The sequence below is a fragment of the Pan troglodytes genome, chromosome 9 (genome assembly GCF_028858775.2).
Source record: "Pan troglodytes isolate AG18354 chromosome 9, NHGRI_mPanTro3-v2.0_pri, whole genome shotgun sequence".
NCBI classification, from domain to species: domain Eukaryota; kingdom Metazoa; phylum Chordata; class Mammalia; order Primates; family Hominidae; genus Pan; species Pan troglodytes.
In genome coordinates, this window is record NC_072407.2 from 77,800,894 (window position 1) to 77,813,065 (window position 12,172).

The 12,172-nt window shown below is 51.7% G+C and overlaps 1 protein-coding gene across 3 annotated transcripts in view; it reads left to right on the top strand.

Annotated features, from left to right (window-relative positions):
- DGAT2 (diacylglycerol O-acyltransferase 2) overlaps nucleotides 1–12,172 on the top strand; it is a 32,909-nt gene that overhangs the window by 15,984 nt on the left and 4,753 nt on the right. For all 3 annotated transcript variants that reach the window (XM_009423785.5, XM_522113.7, XM_009423784.5), the window contains exons 2-5: nucleotides 25–153; nucleotides 5,592–5,699; nucleotides 6,065–6,135; nucleotides 11,671–11,875. In XM_009423785.5, coding sequence (XP_009422060.1) covers nucleotides 25–153; nucleotides 5,592–5,699; nucleotides 6,065–6,135; nucleotides 11,671–11,875 — 513 coding nt within the window. The remainder of the gene's footprint in view (nucleotides 1–24; nucleotides 154–5,591; nucleotides 5,700–6,064; nucleotides 6,136–11,670; nucleotides 11,876–12,172) is intronic.

Below are 12,172 nucleotides of genomic sequence, written 5' to 3' on the forward strand. Positions count from 1 at the left end.
ACTGACATCTTCCCTCTGCTGTAGGCACTGGATCCAGCATCCTCTCCGCCCTCCAGGACCTCTTCTCTGTCACCTGGCTCAATAGGTCCAAGGTGGAAAAGCAGCTACAGGTCATCTCAGTGCTCCAGTGGGTCCTGTCCTTCCTTGTACTGGGTAAGCTGGGCCTTAGAGGGAGGGCAGGTGGGCAGGCAGTGTCCACTTCCCCAAAAGAGGTTAGAGCAGGAGCCCTGCTCTGCAGGGGTGAGGGAATAAGAGTAACTCTTACACACGCTGCCCCACAGCACCTTTCCACATCTATCTTTTGGGTCCCAGATCAAGTGCTCTACCCCTCAGCATGCATGAAGATCAGCGAGATTCAGTGGGAGGTGGTGTGATAGTTCCCATTTACAGATGGGAAACCTCAAGTCTTAGAGAAGATAGGTAACTTGCCCAAGGTCACACAGATTTGAATCCCTGTCTACAGGACCCCCAAAGCCTGTGCCTTTCCCACAGTGCCACCCTGCCCACCAACAGACATTTTCCAGCAGGTATGTTACTTTGCCTTAAGGTGGTTTGGTGCCAGGTTTAAGTCCTGAATCTCCTGCAGACAAGCTCTGTGACCTTACACAGGTTATTTGAGCTCTCTGAGTGTTAGTTTCCTCATTTTGAGTGTGAGGAAAGTGCCTGCTTCACATGGCTTTTTTGAGGATTGAAGATAAGAAATGAGAGCACCTGGCACAGGGCCTGGTCATGATGGGCCCCCATTACATGGGAATCATCGGGAGGTGCCCTCAGACCCCACTCCCAGCCCACACCCATCCTCAGCTGAGGACATTCCCCAGGTGCTTCCCGAGGCCTGCTCCCTGCTATCTCTCAGCACAGCCCACATCGGTGCTTTGGTTGCTTTTTCTGCAGGTCTGGCTAGATACCCTCACTCCTTAGGTTGCCATCCAGGCCAGGGGCAGGACAACATGAATGTCTGAGGGGAGGGAAGAAGCCTCTTGTTTTTCCCCAGACCCCTGTGCTCTCAGCATAGCAGGTAGCTTCCTCAGCACGTCAAGGCAGATGAACCTGCTCCAGAGCATCACAGAGTGCATTCCAGTGCCTGTGAGCCAGTCCCTCTGGGCAACCCACTCTTTGGGACTGTATAGGCTGGTAGAGGATCATCAGGACTTACCATGTCAGTGCTGAGCAGCTGTCCTTCAGGCAGGTGCATGGGGCGCTCTGAGACTGAGACCATGTTTGCAGGGCCAAGGGATAGAACTTCACAGGTGAGAAAATGCAAATTCACAAAGGTTCATCAACTACCTGCTACTGTGAAGCTCATTAAATGGCAGAGTTGGGATTTGAGCAGAAACTCAGTGCATTCCCCAGGGAGCCCACATTCCTGGAAGCCCAGAATTAGTGAATTGGGGCTGAAACAGCCAGTCTTCACCTTTAGGCCCAAGAACAGGCTTTGAGTGGGGGGATCCATGAACCCTTAAAATTAGATGCAAGATTATATATGAGTATGTGCACATTTTTCTGGGGAGAAGGGCCATAGCTGTCCTCAAAGTCTTACAGGGACAGGTAGCCTCAAGAAGACAAACACTGGTTGGAAGAACTGAGCAAACTAAACAGGCTCCCTCAGGACTCAGACCCCTAACATGGCTTGCATTTGGCCACTTACTAGAATCCTAGAGTAGTGAGCACAATGTGACCCCTTCTTGTTAAAAAAGGAAGTGGAGGCCTGGCGAGGATGGAGCCTTACTTGGGGTCACATGAGAAGAAAGTACTGGGACCAGGACAAGAACCCAGGGACTCCAGCCTCCCAGACCCCCTGCCTAGTCTGCTACACCAGCTCTCTTTGTTCCCTGTTGCACCCCAAAGCTACCACTATCCCTGTCTTAATGGGTCTGGGCCTGGCTGGTAGGGAGCTGAGCAGCTTGTAGAACACCAGCTCACACAGCATGTGATGGGGACTGGCCCCAGGCTATAGGTTAATAATTGATCAGACCCAACCACAGCCCAGAAACTGGCCCGGCATCTTCTCAACACCCTCGCCTGGCCTCACCTCGCCTCGCCTCGCATAGGTGGGAGCCTGGCCTGGTTGGACAGGCAGATCTCCTGAGCTACTGCTAATTACTGCTCTCAGCAGCCCCAGCCACTCCTTCCCTCTGCCTCTCAAACCTGCTGGCAGAAGCTCACCTGGCAAGCAAAGACCGTGGTGGCCCTGTTGGTCTCTCCCTGGACCAGAGATTTTTCACCACTTTGTGCCATGGAACCCTCTGTCATTTTGATGAGGCCTATGCCCTTTCTCAGTGTTTTGGAGTATTTAATACAAGGTGCATTGGATTTTAAAGGAAACTACTGATAATAAAATATAAATATCTACACATTAAAAAAGCTGATTAGACATGTAACAGGTGCCTTTTTATTACAGTAAATAAAAAGATCTAGCAGCATGTGTAATAATTACTATAGTTCTTAAGTAGTGATGAGAAGAAATAATTTTTTTAAAGATATCTGCAACTGCTACAAAGTTATATGAAAATACCTTTGTTATTTATTTGTGTCATAAGTACTGCTGATAATTCTGTGATTTATTACATTGGTAAGTGAAGGAAATGCCACATTTCCATAAGAGATAAGTGAAAATTTAGATGTCATTTGTTTCCCCATCCAAGTCCATGGATATTGTGTGTCAGGCTGAGTAAGTTCAAACATCATATTTAATTTTCCCAATACCCTGTAAGGAAATTAAGGCTTAGGAATGGGGCTTGGCCAGCAAGTGGCAGGGCCAAGGCTCCAGGTCTGTTTGGTCTCAGAGTCCATGCTCTTCACCAGGCCACACTGCTGCCTTCACTGCCATTGAGCATCCACAGGCTGCCCTGCACCACAGGCCTCGTGGCTCCAGAATTTTGTATCACAAGTGTCTTTGTAGGCCACCATAATGTGCAGGAAGCAGGTGATGTGTGAAAGTGGTCCTGAGCCTTCCATGTATGGGGCAAGCAGGGCCTTCTAAGCTTCTCATGAGCTCAGCAACAGTGGTTTTTACTGCAGCCCCACGACCTAAGAGCATGGAACCAGAGCCTGTTGTTCAGAGGACAAGGATTAGGCTCTGAGAAAGGAAGGTCATTTGGTGGATTTAGTTCATCCTTTTGCTCTTCCTGTGTTTGGTTTCTGGGGCTGGAGAGATTAATCTGACCTGGTTGCTGCTCCCAAGGAGCTCGGGCTGAAGGGCTGTCTGTTAGTGGGAGTCCAATGAGGGAGGCAGATGATGAAAGGGATGGTGAGTGGTTTCAGAGAGGGCTGTGGACACATAGGGGAGGGGAGGGAGCCCCCAGCTGAGAAAGGCCAGGCTAGAATTCAGTCTCTGGATACCCCATCAGGCCTCTTCTTCTCCATCCAGGCTGCCTCAGCAGCAGAGTAAGGACAAGTGGGTAGGGTTACCCCCCTTCCCAGAGAGACCAGCCCTCTAAGCAGTGGGGCCTGGAGCTCAGCCCCCTCTGGTCCTTTTACCCCTCAAGAGAGTTAGAGATTTCTGGAAGCTAGGTTTCCAGGATGCTCAGACCATAGCCTAAACCTCATCGTCCCTGTCTGGCCCACCTGGAGCATCCACCTAGAGGATGCCACTAGAGGAGCCTGGATGCCTGTAGAGTCTGGGGGGCTAGAGTCATCCCTTTTCAGGCCTAAGAAAGGGAATCAGGCAGACTGCTGAACAGTAAGTATGACTTTGTAGGCAGCCTTTAGACATAGCTATTCACCAAGCTACTGTAAGCTTTTCACAGTTTGCTTTTAACAGGCTCTTGTAGGCTGCACATGCTTCCCTAGAAACTTGTCTTCCCTTCTGCGATGTCACACTCCTAAGCTGGTCCTGAAAAATTGGACATCTCGTCACTCTGTATTCACTGTTCCTCCCAACAAGAGAGTTGTACCCTGTTTTTAGCTACCCTGGGGAGAGGCTGGCTCAGGAGTCTAGAACAGGGCTAGATTGGGGGGCAACAAGGGGCTACCATTTCCCTCCCTTTAGGCTCATGGAGAGTCTACATCCAGCCTTATCTTCTCCCATGGGAAACCAAAGGAGGCTCAGCATGGTGAGAAGAGAGCATGACATCCAGAGCCAGGCAGCCTACAGCACCTGGGACCACCAGGGAATGGGCATACAGCAAGGGTTGGCCTCCCTTCTTGGGCAGTGGAAAAAGTCCTAGAAGGAGTCCATGCTTCTCCCACCAAACATGAGTACCTGCTGCCCTTGCCCTTGTGCTGAATGCCAAGGACCAAAGAAGATGCCTCCCCACCCAGTGTGGGAAATTCACAGGCAAGAGATGATATGTAGATAGTATGATATTGGGGAACACTTCTTGAAGAGCTGAGGTCTGAGATAGGCCTTAAAGGTTGGGTAAAAAATGGAAAGAGAGAAGCCCTGCTGAGGGCAGCTAGTGGTGAGCCATGAGATAAAGCAGGCATGACACAAGCTCTCCTTTCTTTCTGTGCCAGGCTAGATTAGTCTCTCTTATGGCCTACAGGCCCAGAACATGGTGACCAATGGAAGCCAGCCCCCAGGCAAGTCTTCCAAGTGTGCTGTTGGGGTTTTTTTTTTTTTTTACTTTTGAGACAGAGATTCCCTCTGTTGCCCAGGTTGCAGTGTAGTGGCGCAATCACGGCTCACTGCAGCTTCAAACTCCTGGCTTAAGGAGTCTTCCCATCTCAGCCTCCTGAGTAGCTGGGACTACAGGCACATGCCACCTTGCCCAGCTAATTTTTTAAATTTTTTTGTAGAGATGGAGTCTCGCTATGTTGCCCAGGCCGGTCTTGAATTTCTGAGCTCAAGCAGTCCACCACCTCAGCTTCCCAAAGTGCTGGGATTACGGGTGTGAGCCACTGTGCCTGGCTGCTGAAGTTTTTGAAGACAGGGAGGCTGATGGGCTCTGCGCTTTGGCCTGGGACTTCCTGGATTGCCGTTATGTTGGAAGGGAGCCAGCCCTCCTCCTGGGCAAGCATCCCCTCTCTGGTCACTCTAGTGATGGTCTGGGACTTTGGTGAATTTCTAAAGCCTAATACAGAGAACGGACTGTAGAGTCAGACCTGTGTTGGAATCCTGGCTCTGCCACTGTCCTGCCGGGTGACCTTGGGCAAGTTATCTCCCCCTTGAGCCTCAGTGTTCTTATCTCTAAAATGGGGCAAAGTCACCCTGCCTTACACTTGAGACAGTGGCTCAGCCCAAGTCTTGAGATGCAGAGGCACTGGGTAGGTGTTCCCTCCCCTTATCCACAGTGTCTGGGCTGGGTGCTGGCATGGGGGCGCACACAAGGAGGGGACAGTAAGAGCAGCTTCACAAGAAGCTGAAGCCCATCTCCTTGGTGCTCCTGTCCAGATAACATGGAGCCCATGGGCCCCTCGATGCCAGGACAGTCCATCAGAGTCTGGGAGATGAGGCTCCTCTTGTCCCAGGAATCTGCTCCTACCTGGGCTGAGCATTCCTGTAGCTATTTCTCAGGGTTTGTGGGCCCCATGCTCATGGCCCTGGGTGTGCCTAGCTTAGTGCCACAGTAAACACTCACTCCATCCACCATGGCCCAGAGGGGAGATGAAGCCCAGTAGGACGTGACCTGTGGCCATCTGCCCCCCAGGAGTGGCCTGCAGTGCCATCCTCATGTACATATTCTGCACTGATTGCTGGCTCATCGCTGTGCTCTACTTCACTTGGCTGGTGTTTGACTGGAACACACCCAAGAAAGGTAAGTGCAAGGCCTCCCTTGCCCCACCTCTCATTCTAGGGATGCTCTTCCCCCTGCACAAGCTAAAGGGCCTCATCCTGAGTGCTGTTTCTTTTAACACCCACTTTGTGAAAAGCACTGGACTAGTCCTTTTGGGGGGAGGTTAAAAGCCCCTCAAAGGGCACTGTTCTGGTCCTAACAAGAGTTCACACTCAGTCGAGGGTTTGCATAACATGAAGGAATGAATGTGGAAAGGGGCCCGATGGGAAGGGGGCATGGTGCATGGGGTGATGGTCACCTGCTTGGGTTTCACACTGGCCCTGTCTTGTCTGCCTTGCCCAAATGTACCCCCACCCCCACCAACTCTGTATTTTATTCCCTGGAAGGTGGCAGGAGGTCACAGTGGGTCCGAAACTGGGCTGTGTGGCGCTACTTTCGAGACTACTTTCCCATCCAGGTAAAGTGCTGTGAGTGTTGTTTTGGGAGGGTGGGAATGGATGGGAAATCTGAACTCAGGCCTTAACCCACCCACGGGGAAGCAAGTTTAGACCAAGTTGGTCTCTTCATTTCCTTTCTACTGTGTCACTGGCTGTGCTGGGACCCCACTGCTCTTCTGAGTATCCATCTTCTTTGGGCCAGCCCTGAGGTCCTGACAGGGAAATGGTGGCTCAGTTTGGCTTTCAGTCTCAGCTCTGTCTGGCCCCTGCCTGGTCTGCAAGCTGGGCTGGTGAGGCACAGCCATCTGGCCCTGATGCATGTGGGCAATGCTGGTGAATTGAGGATAACTCTGGCAGGATCCTGAAGGTTTTCCCCACAGGGGAAAGACCTGTCTGGCCAGCTCACTCCACACCCCAGCTCCAGCACACCCTAGCTGCTAAGTACCCTGCAGAAGGTAGGGGTGCTGAAGAGTGGAGGCAGCACGTGAATGTGAAAGAGTTCTGTGCAGGGTGCAGGGTGGTGTATATTTGCTGTTGTGAGTCAGTGACTGAGATCCTGGTGTGTTGCCTGGGGGCAGTGGCTGGGTAACCCTGCATCCTTCACTGCATTCGGTATTTTGGGGGTGGCAGGGCCAGCTCCTTCTGCTCATCCTTAGCCTAAGCCCAGTCTTCCCAGGACCTTCCTGCTCCTCAGGGTCAGCGTTCCTTCTCCTTTTCCTGACCCCATCTCTCTAACTGCAGAAAATTTGAAGCTGTTTTTGTTGGAAGAAAGTTGCATCATAGGACCCAACCCTCTCATTTTGGAGGTAAAGAAACTGAGCCTCAGAGATGGGCAGGACTTGTCCAGGCTGCATAGTCTAGTATGATGGCAACATTGCAACCACCATCCAGACTTACTGAATTCAGGGCCCAGGTTCTTTTCCACTGATTTCCTACTGCCTGTTTCTCTGGGAGAGATTCAATCCCTGGATTTCCCCCTTGGATTGATTCCAGCTTCCTGGGTCTCCCTCTCCTCCTTTGCTGCTGGAGATCTCAGTTTAAGTTCCTGCCCTGTCACTCCATTTATTAACCTGCCACCATTGTTCCCTGTCCAGTGCAGGGCTCTGCTGGGCATGGGGACACAAGTCAGCCCTGCCCTTGGGGTGTCTAATGCATCCTGATAGACTTTGTCACTTTCTGCCATGGGGCCATGGGCAGACTTTGTCAAGCCTGCTGAGCCTCATCTGCAAAATGGAGCTGTCTGTATGATGAAAAGTGATCAGTTCTGATTGGGTGTGAGTGATGATAGACTGTTCTCTCTGCTTTCTCTCTCACCTCAGGGGCCAGGCTCCAGTGTTCTCTGTTGCCACTGTGGCCTGGTCCTCTGGAAGTCTCCAGGAGGCCAGTAGCCCCATCCACTTAGAACAGGATGACCTGATGATTGTTGGTCAGACCTGGGACAGGCAGGTGTCCTTTGCTATCCGATCTCCACCCTTCCAAAAGAACCAAACAAACCCCTGTGTCCTTCTCACATCTCTGTTCCAAAAAGTCAGCTGGGAGTTGGAGCCTTAGGGCACATACAACCTGGCCCTGTGAGGGCTCCCTGGGGCACTAGGACAAAAGCCAAACTGGGCCCAAGGCAGGCTGGGGTGTTGAGCCTCAACCCGGGGCTTAGGCTGAGCCTGCCTCTCTCCCTCTGGGCCTCAATCTCCCCTTCACTTGGCCTTGGTGATCTGACATCAGGTCTGACACTCTATAGGGGTGTGTGTGACCCTCCTGTCCCACCCCCTTTTCCTGGCCTCTTGCCAGTAATCATGTAATGAAGATCTGCCGCTGTACCCACCCGCCCACCTACTCCCTTCCTGGTGGGACTCTGGTCTTTGCTGCCAGAACAGCTCATCTGGCCCAGAGTGTATCCCTTCTGTTGGCACAGGTGGGGTTCTTGTGTTAGCAACAGCCACCGAGACCACCAGCCACCTGGAAGAGGAGCAGACAGTGCCCCACATCACCTTTCCCCAAAGTGTAGGCAGAATCCTTGGAGAGGAGACTAGGAAACACTCTCTCTAAGCTTAGAATCACCTGTCCATCTGCCTCATTTCACTGATAGGCTTACTGAGGCACAGAGAGGAGGGACTATCCCAAGGTCACAAAGCTTAAGTAGTAGCAGGACTAGTGTAGGAACCAGGGCTGTCTGCTTCGGGGCCCATGGTCTTACTCCTGTGTTACTTTCACCATCACCATGCCGTGCTGTGTAAACTTAAGCAAGCCTTTGCTCTTCTGTGGGTCTGAATTTTTTCCTCTATGCACTGCTGTGGTGGGACAAGCCTATCTGAGCACCTTTCCTCTCCTGGGAGGGAGGGTATAAAGAGTGACTTGATAGGAATGTGTCCCAGACTGACATTAGCCAGCAGGCCTGGCCTGGGCATCGTGTTGGGCTGGGACTTTGCCACGGGAAACAGGCAGCAAGAGGACACAAGAGCAGGCATGTCAACAGAACCTTCATTGGCGGTATCCTTCCCCTCCCTCCAGAACAGACATTCTCTCCAGCCCTGGGGGAGGGGAGTGTGACATGAAAACAGATCAGAGCTGGTCAGATGCCTACATTCTTCTGGGTCCTACAGCAAGGGCATTGACTTGCACTGTGTCCCAAGGCACCTCATTCAACCAAATGTCCCATCAGAGCCTTGGGGAGGGAGGAAATGATTTAAAGAGCCACCTGGGGCCCACTGGGTGACACATCTTCATCCAGCAGCCCAGGGAAAAGTGCAGTGACTGGCCTGCTCCAGATGTGCAGGATAATTTGCTGTGACCTCCACAGGGGAAGTGCAGCTCCCTTCTCTAGGCCTCAGCTTCCCCCTGTCATCCAAGGAATGGCTTAGACCTTTCAGGGCTCTGCCAGCCCATGTAGTGCTGTTGGTTCCTGGTTATCAGGGCCCAGTGGGAAGGTCGGGGGAGCCATAGGAAGGGGACAAAAAGATGCTGCACAGCGTGATGGTCACCTGCCAGGGTAACTATCCCAGGCCTGGCCATCAGCTCAGGAGCAAGTTTCCAAGTTTCCCACCTGGTATTGGCTGCCCCAGCTCTTCCCTCAATGCCTGCCTGCCTTTTTCATCAAAACTAGCACAAGGAACTTTTTAATTCCAGCTTCACTGAGAGCTAACTTGGTGGGCAGACCTGCTTGTTAGGCAAAACATTGGAACAGCAATCTTACAGAGCTCATGTAAACGAGATTTTGAGATCTGCTCGCTGCCCCTAGCCCCACTAGCTATGGATTAGACTGCTGCTGTTTCCCATTTATTTGGGGAGTAGCTGAGAGTTGGTTTGGTTTTTGAGCAACTTTAATCTGTTTGCCAAGGGCAAAGCGGGAGAAAGAGCATCAGTGCCCCAAGCAGTGGGGATGAGAGTGAGGGAGTCTTGCTCACATTTGCACAGACTGGCAGCGTCAGAGCTGGGAATGGTGCCAGCCAGCCTTTTCCATCTCCTCTGTCACCTGAAGATTTGCATTTCAATTTTCCAAGGCCAGCCACCAGCACCCTCTCCCCCAGAACTGCACACAAGTCCTTCAACTCTGCCAGGAGGCTCCCAAATCTAGAGTCACAGAAAACCTGGGCTCTTGACATTCTGCTGGTGGCCAGTGACTCTGCTTCCAGCTGGCACCAGTGCAGGGAAGGGGCACTTTGCAGCACTCAGGTGGGAGTGTCATTGATGTCACCTCTTTTGAGGCAGGGCAGCCAAAAAGACCAACGTGTTCATTCCTTGTTATCCAGGAATTGTATTTCTAGAAGTTTGTTTCACAAAAGCAATCAGATATGTGGACAAAGATAAGGTATTTATTGAAGCATTACTTCTAAGAGGGAAATTTTGGAAGCTTTTAAAATGTCCATCAATCAGGGTTTGAGTCAGTGCTGTTACATGCAGGAGAGCTGTGCTGTAGAATACAAATGCAGCCATGAGAAGATATGGAACTGAGGGATTTTGATAAGGACAGATAGCTGTATGTTTGGTAGAAAATGATATAAAAATGATATCAACCCATATAACCTCAATTTTGTGGGTTTTGAAAAAGAGCGTGTATATTTTTGAGTAGAAAAAGGACTCAATGCATCAGATGGTTTTATCTGGATGGAAATATTATGGATTTTTTAAATTTTCTTTTTGCTTTCCTATATTTTTAAAATTCTCTAGGAGTTTCTTTCTTTTCTTTTCCCTCTCCCCTCCCCTCCCCTCCCCTCTCCTCCGTTCCTCTCCCCTCTCCTCTCCTCTCCCTTCTCTCCTTTCTTCCATTCCTTCTTTCCTTTCTTCTCACTCTGTCACTCAGGCTTGAGTGCAGTGGTGCAATCTCGGTTTACTGCAGCCTCTGCCTCCTGGGCTCAAGCCATCTTTCCACCTCAGCCTCCTGAGTAGCTGGGACCACAGGTGCGTGCCACCATGCCCAGTTAATTTCTGTATTTTTGTAGAGATAAGCGTTTCACCATGTTGCCCGGGCTGGTCTCAAACTCCTGAGATGAAGCAATCCTCCCACCTTGGCCTCCCAAAGTGTTGGGATAACAGGCATGAGCCACCATGCCTGGCCCTATTATTTTTCTAATCAGAATAAAAGTGATGTTTTTATGAGCAGAATACCCTTACTCATTGTCTCTCTCAGCCTCTTCCACCCCCATCACATTCCTTGTAACACAGGGTAGGTGTCACAGGCTTTGCCTCTCATGGCTCAGGGTTTAGGGACACTGCATCACCCACCCCTTCAAGCACCAGCCCCAGGGCAGGGGGTGGGCCCTGAGGAAGCCAATCATCGTTTAGAGCATCCCAGTGTCCTTAGTACCACAGGTCAGGTCCTCAGCTGCTGCAGCCTTACAACTAACCTCTACCCCAGGCTGGCTGGCACAGGGCTGTCGCTTGTCCTGTCTTGTCCTTCCTGCCTTAGAACCTGAACTGAGCCCAGCTGACTGTGGGAAAGTTTCCATTTGGGCCAGCTGCAGTGTCCCTTTTCCAGGCCAGGGGAGTAGGAGGTGGGCTGCCCGTCTCATTCTGTGAGCTGTGGAGGAGCCCACAGAGCACAGGGCCAAGTAAACCCTACCTCCAAGGAGCTCACAGTTTGGAGAGACTGACAGTGGGGGCAGAGCTTGCAGCCAAGGCCCCGGTTGCCAAACTCAGGAACTTGGACTTTACTCACATGAAGCCAGACACACTCTCCAGTCTAAGAGTGACAAGGGTTGGATTTCAGTTTTAGAATAATCACTCTGGCTGTTGCGAAAAGGATGGGCCCAGAGGGAGGGAAGGCAGGAGGCTGGCAGAGTGCAAAGAAGAGCTGCTGTGTGCATGGCTGGAGACTGAGAGGAACAAGGGCAAACATTGCCCACCCCTTCCCAGAGACCCACAGTGCAAATGGTGACTGCCCAACACCAGCACTGTGGCCCTGGGGATGAGAGTCTGAGATCAGGTGTGGAGATTCATTGCAGCCCTCAGGCCCATGGAGGCCCAGGGGAAATGACACATCCAATCCCTCCCTACCCTCTGGGTATGCCCTGGTATCCCTCTCCCAGCCAGTTTCCTCTGACCCAAGGTCATCCTTGCAGCTGGTGAAGACACACAACCTGCTAACCACCAGGAACTATATCTTTGGATACCACCCCCATGGTATCATGGGCCTGGGTGCCTTCTGCAACTTCAGCACAGAGGCCACAGAAGTGAGCAAGAAGTTCCCAGGCATACGGCCTTACCTGGCTACACTGGCAGGCAACTTCCGAATGCCTGTGTTGAGGGAGTACCTGATGTCTGGAGGTAAGAATCCACCCCCTCTGCTCCTGCTGGGCACTGTTGTCAAGGCCTGAGCCTCTCCATCGGGCAGGGTGACACAGGGAGCCAACACACCATTCCTTGGTGCTGGGCCTGCATTGGGCGATGCAACCTGCTTCAGACATGGTGGGTCAGGGCTGAGGAGGAGAGCTGTCCATATGGTCTTCAGAATTCAACTCGGATAACATCTTCCCTAGGAGGCCTTCTTTGACCCCCTTTTCTGGGGACCCCCAGCCCTTGTGTTGCCTTTTGTACAACCTGATTGTTGTCCATGGCACTGTA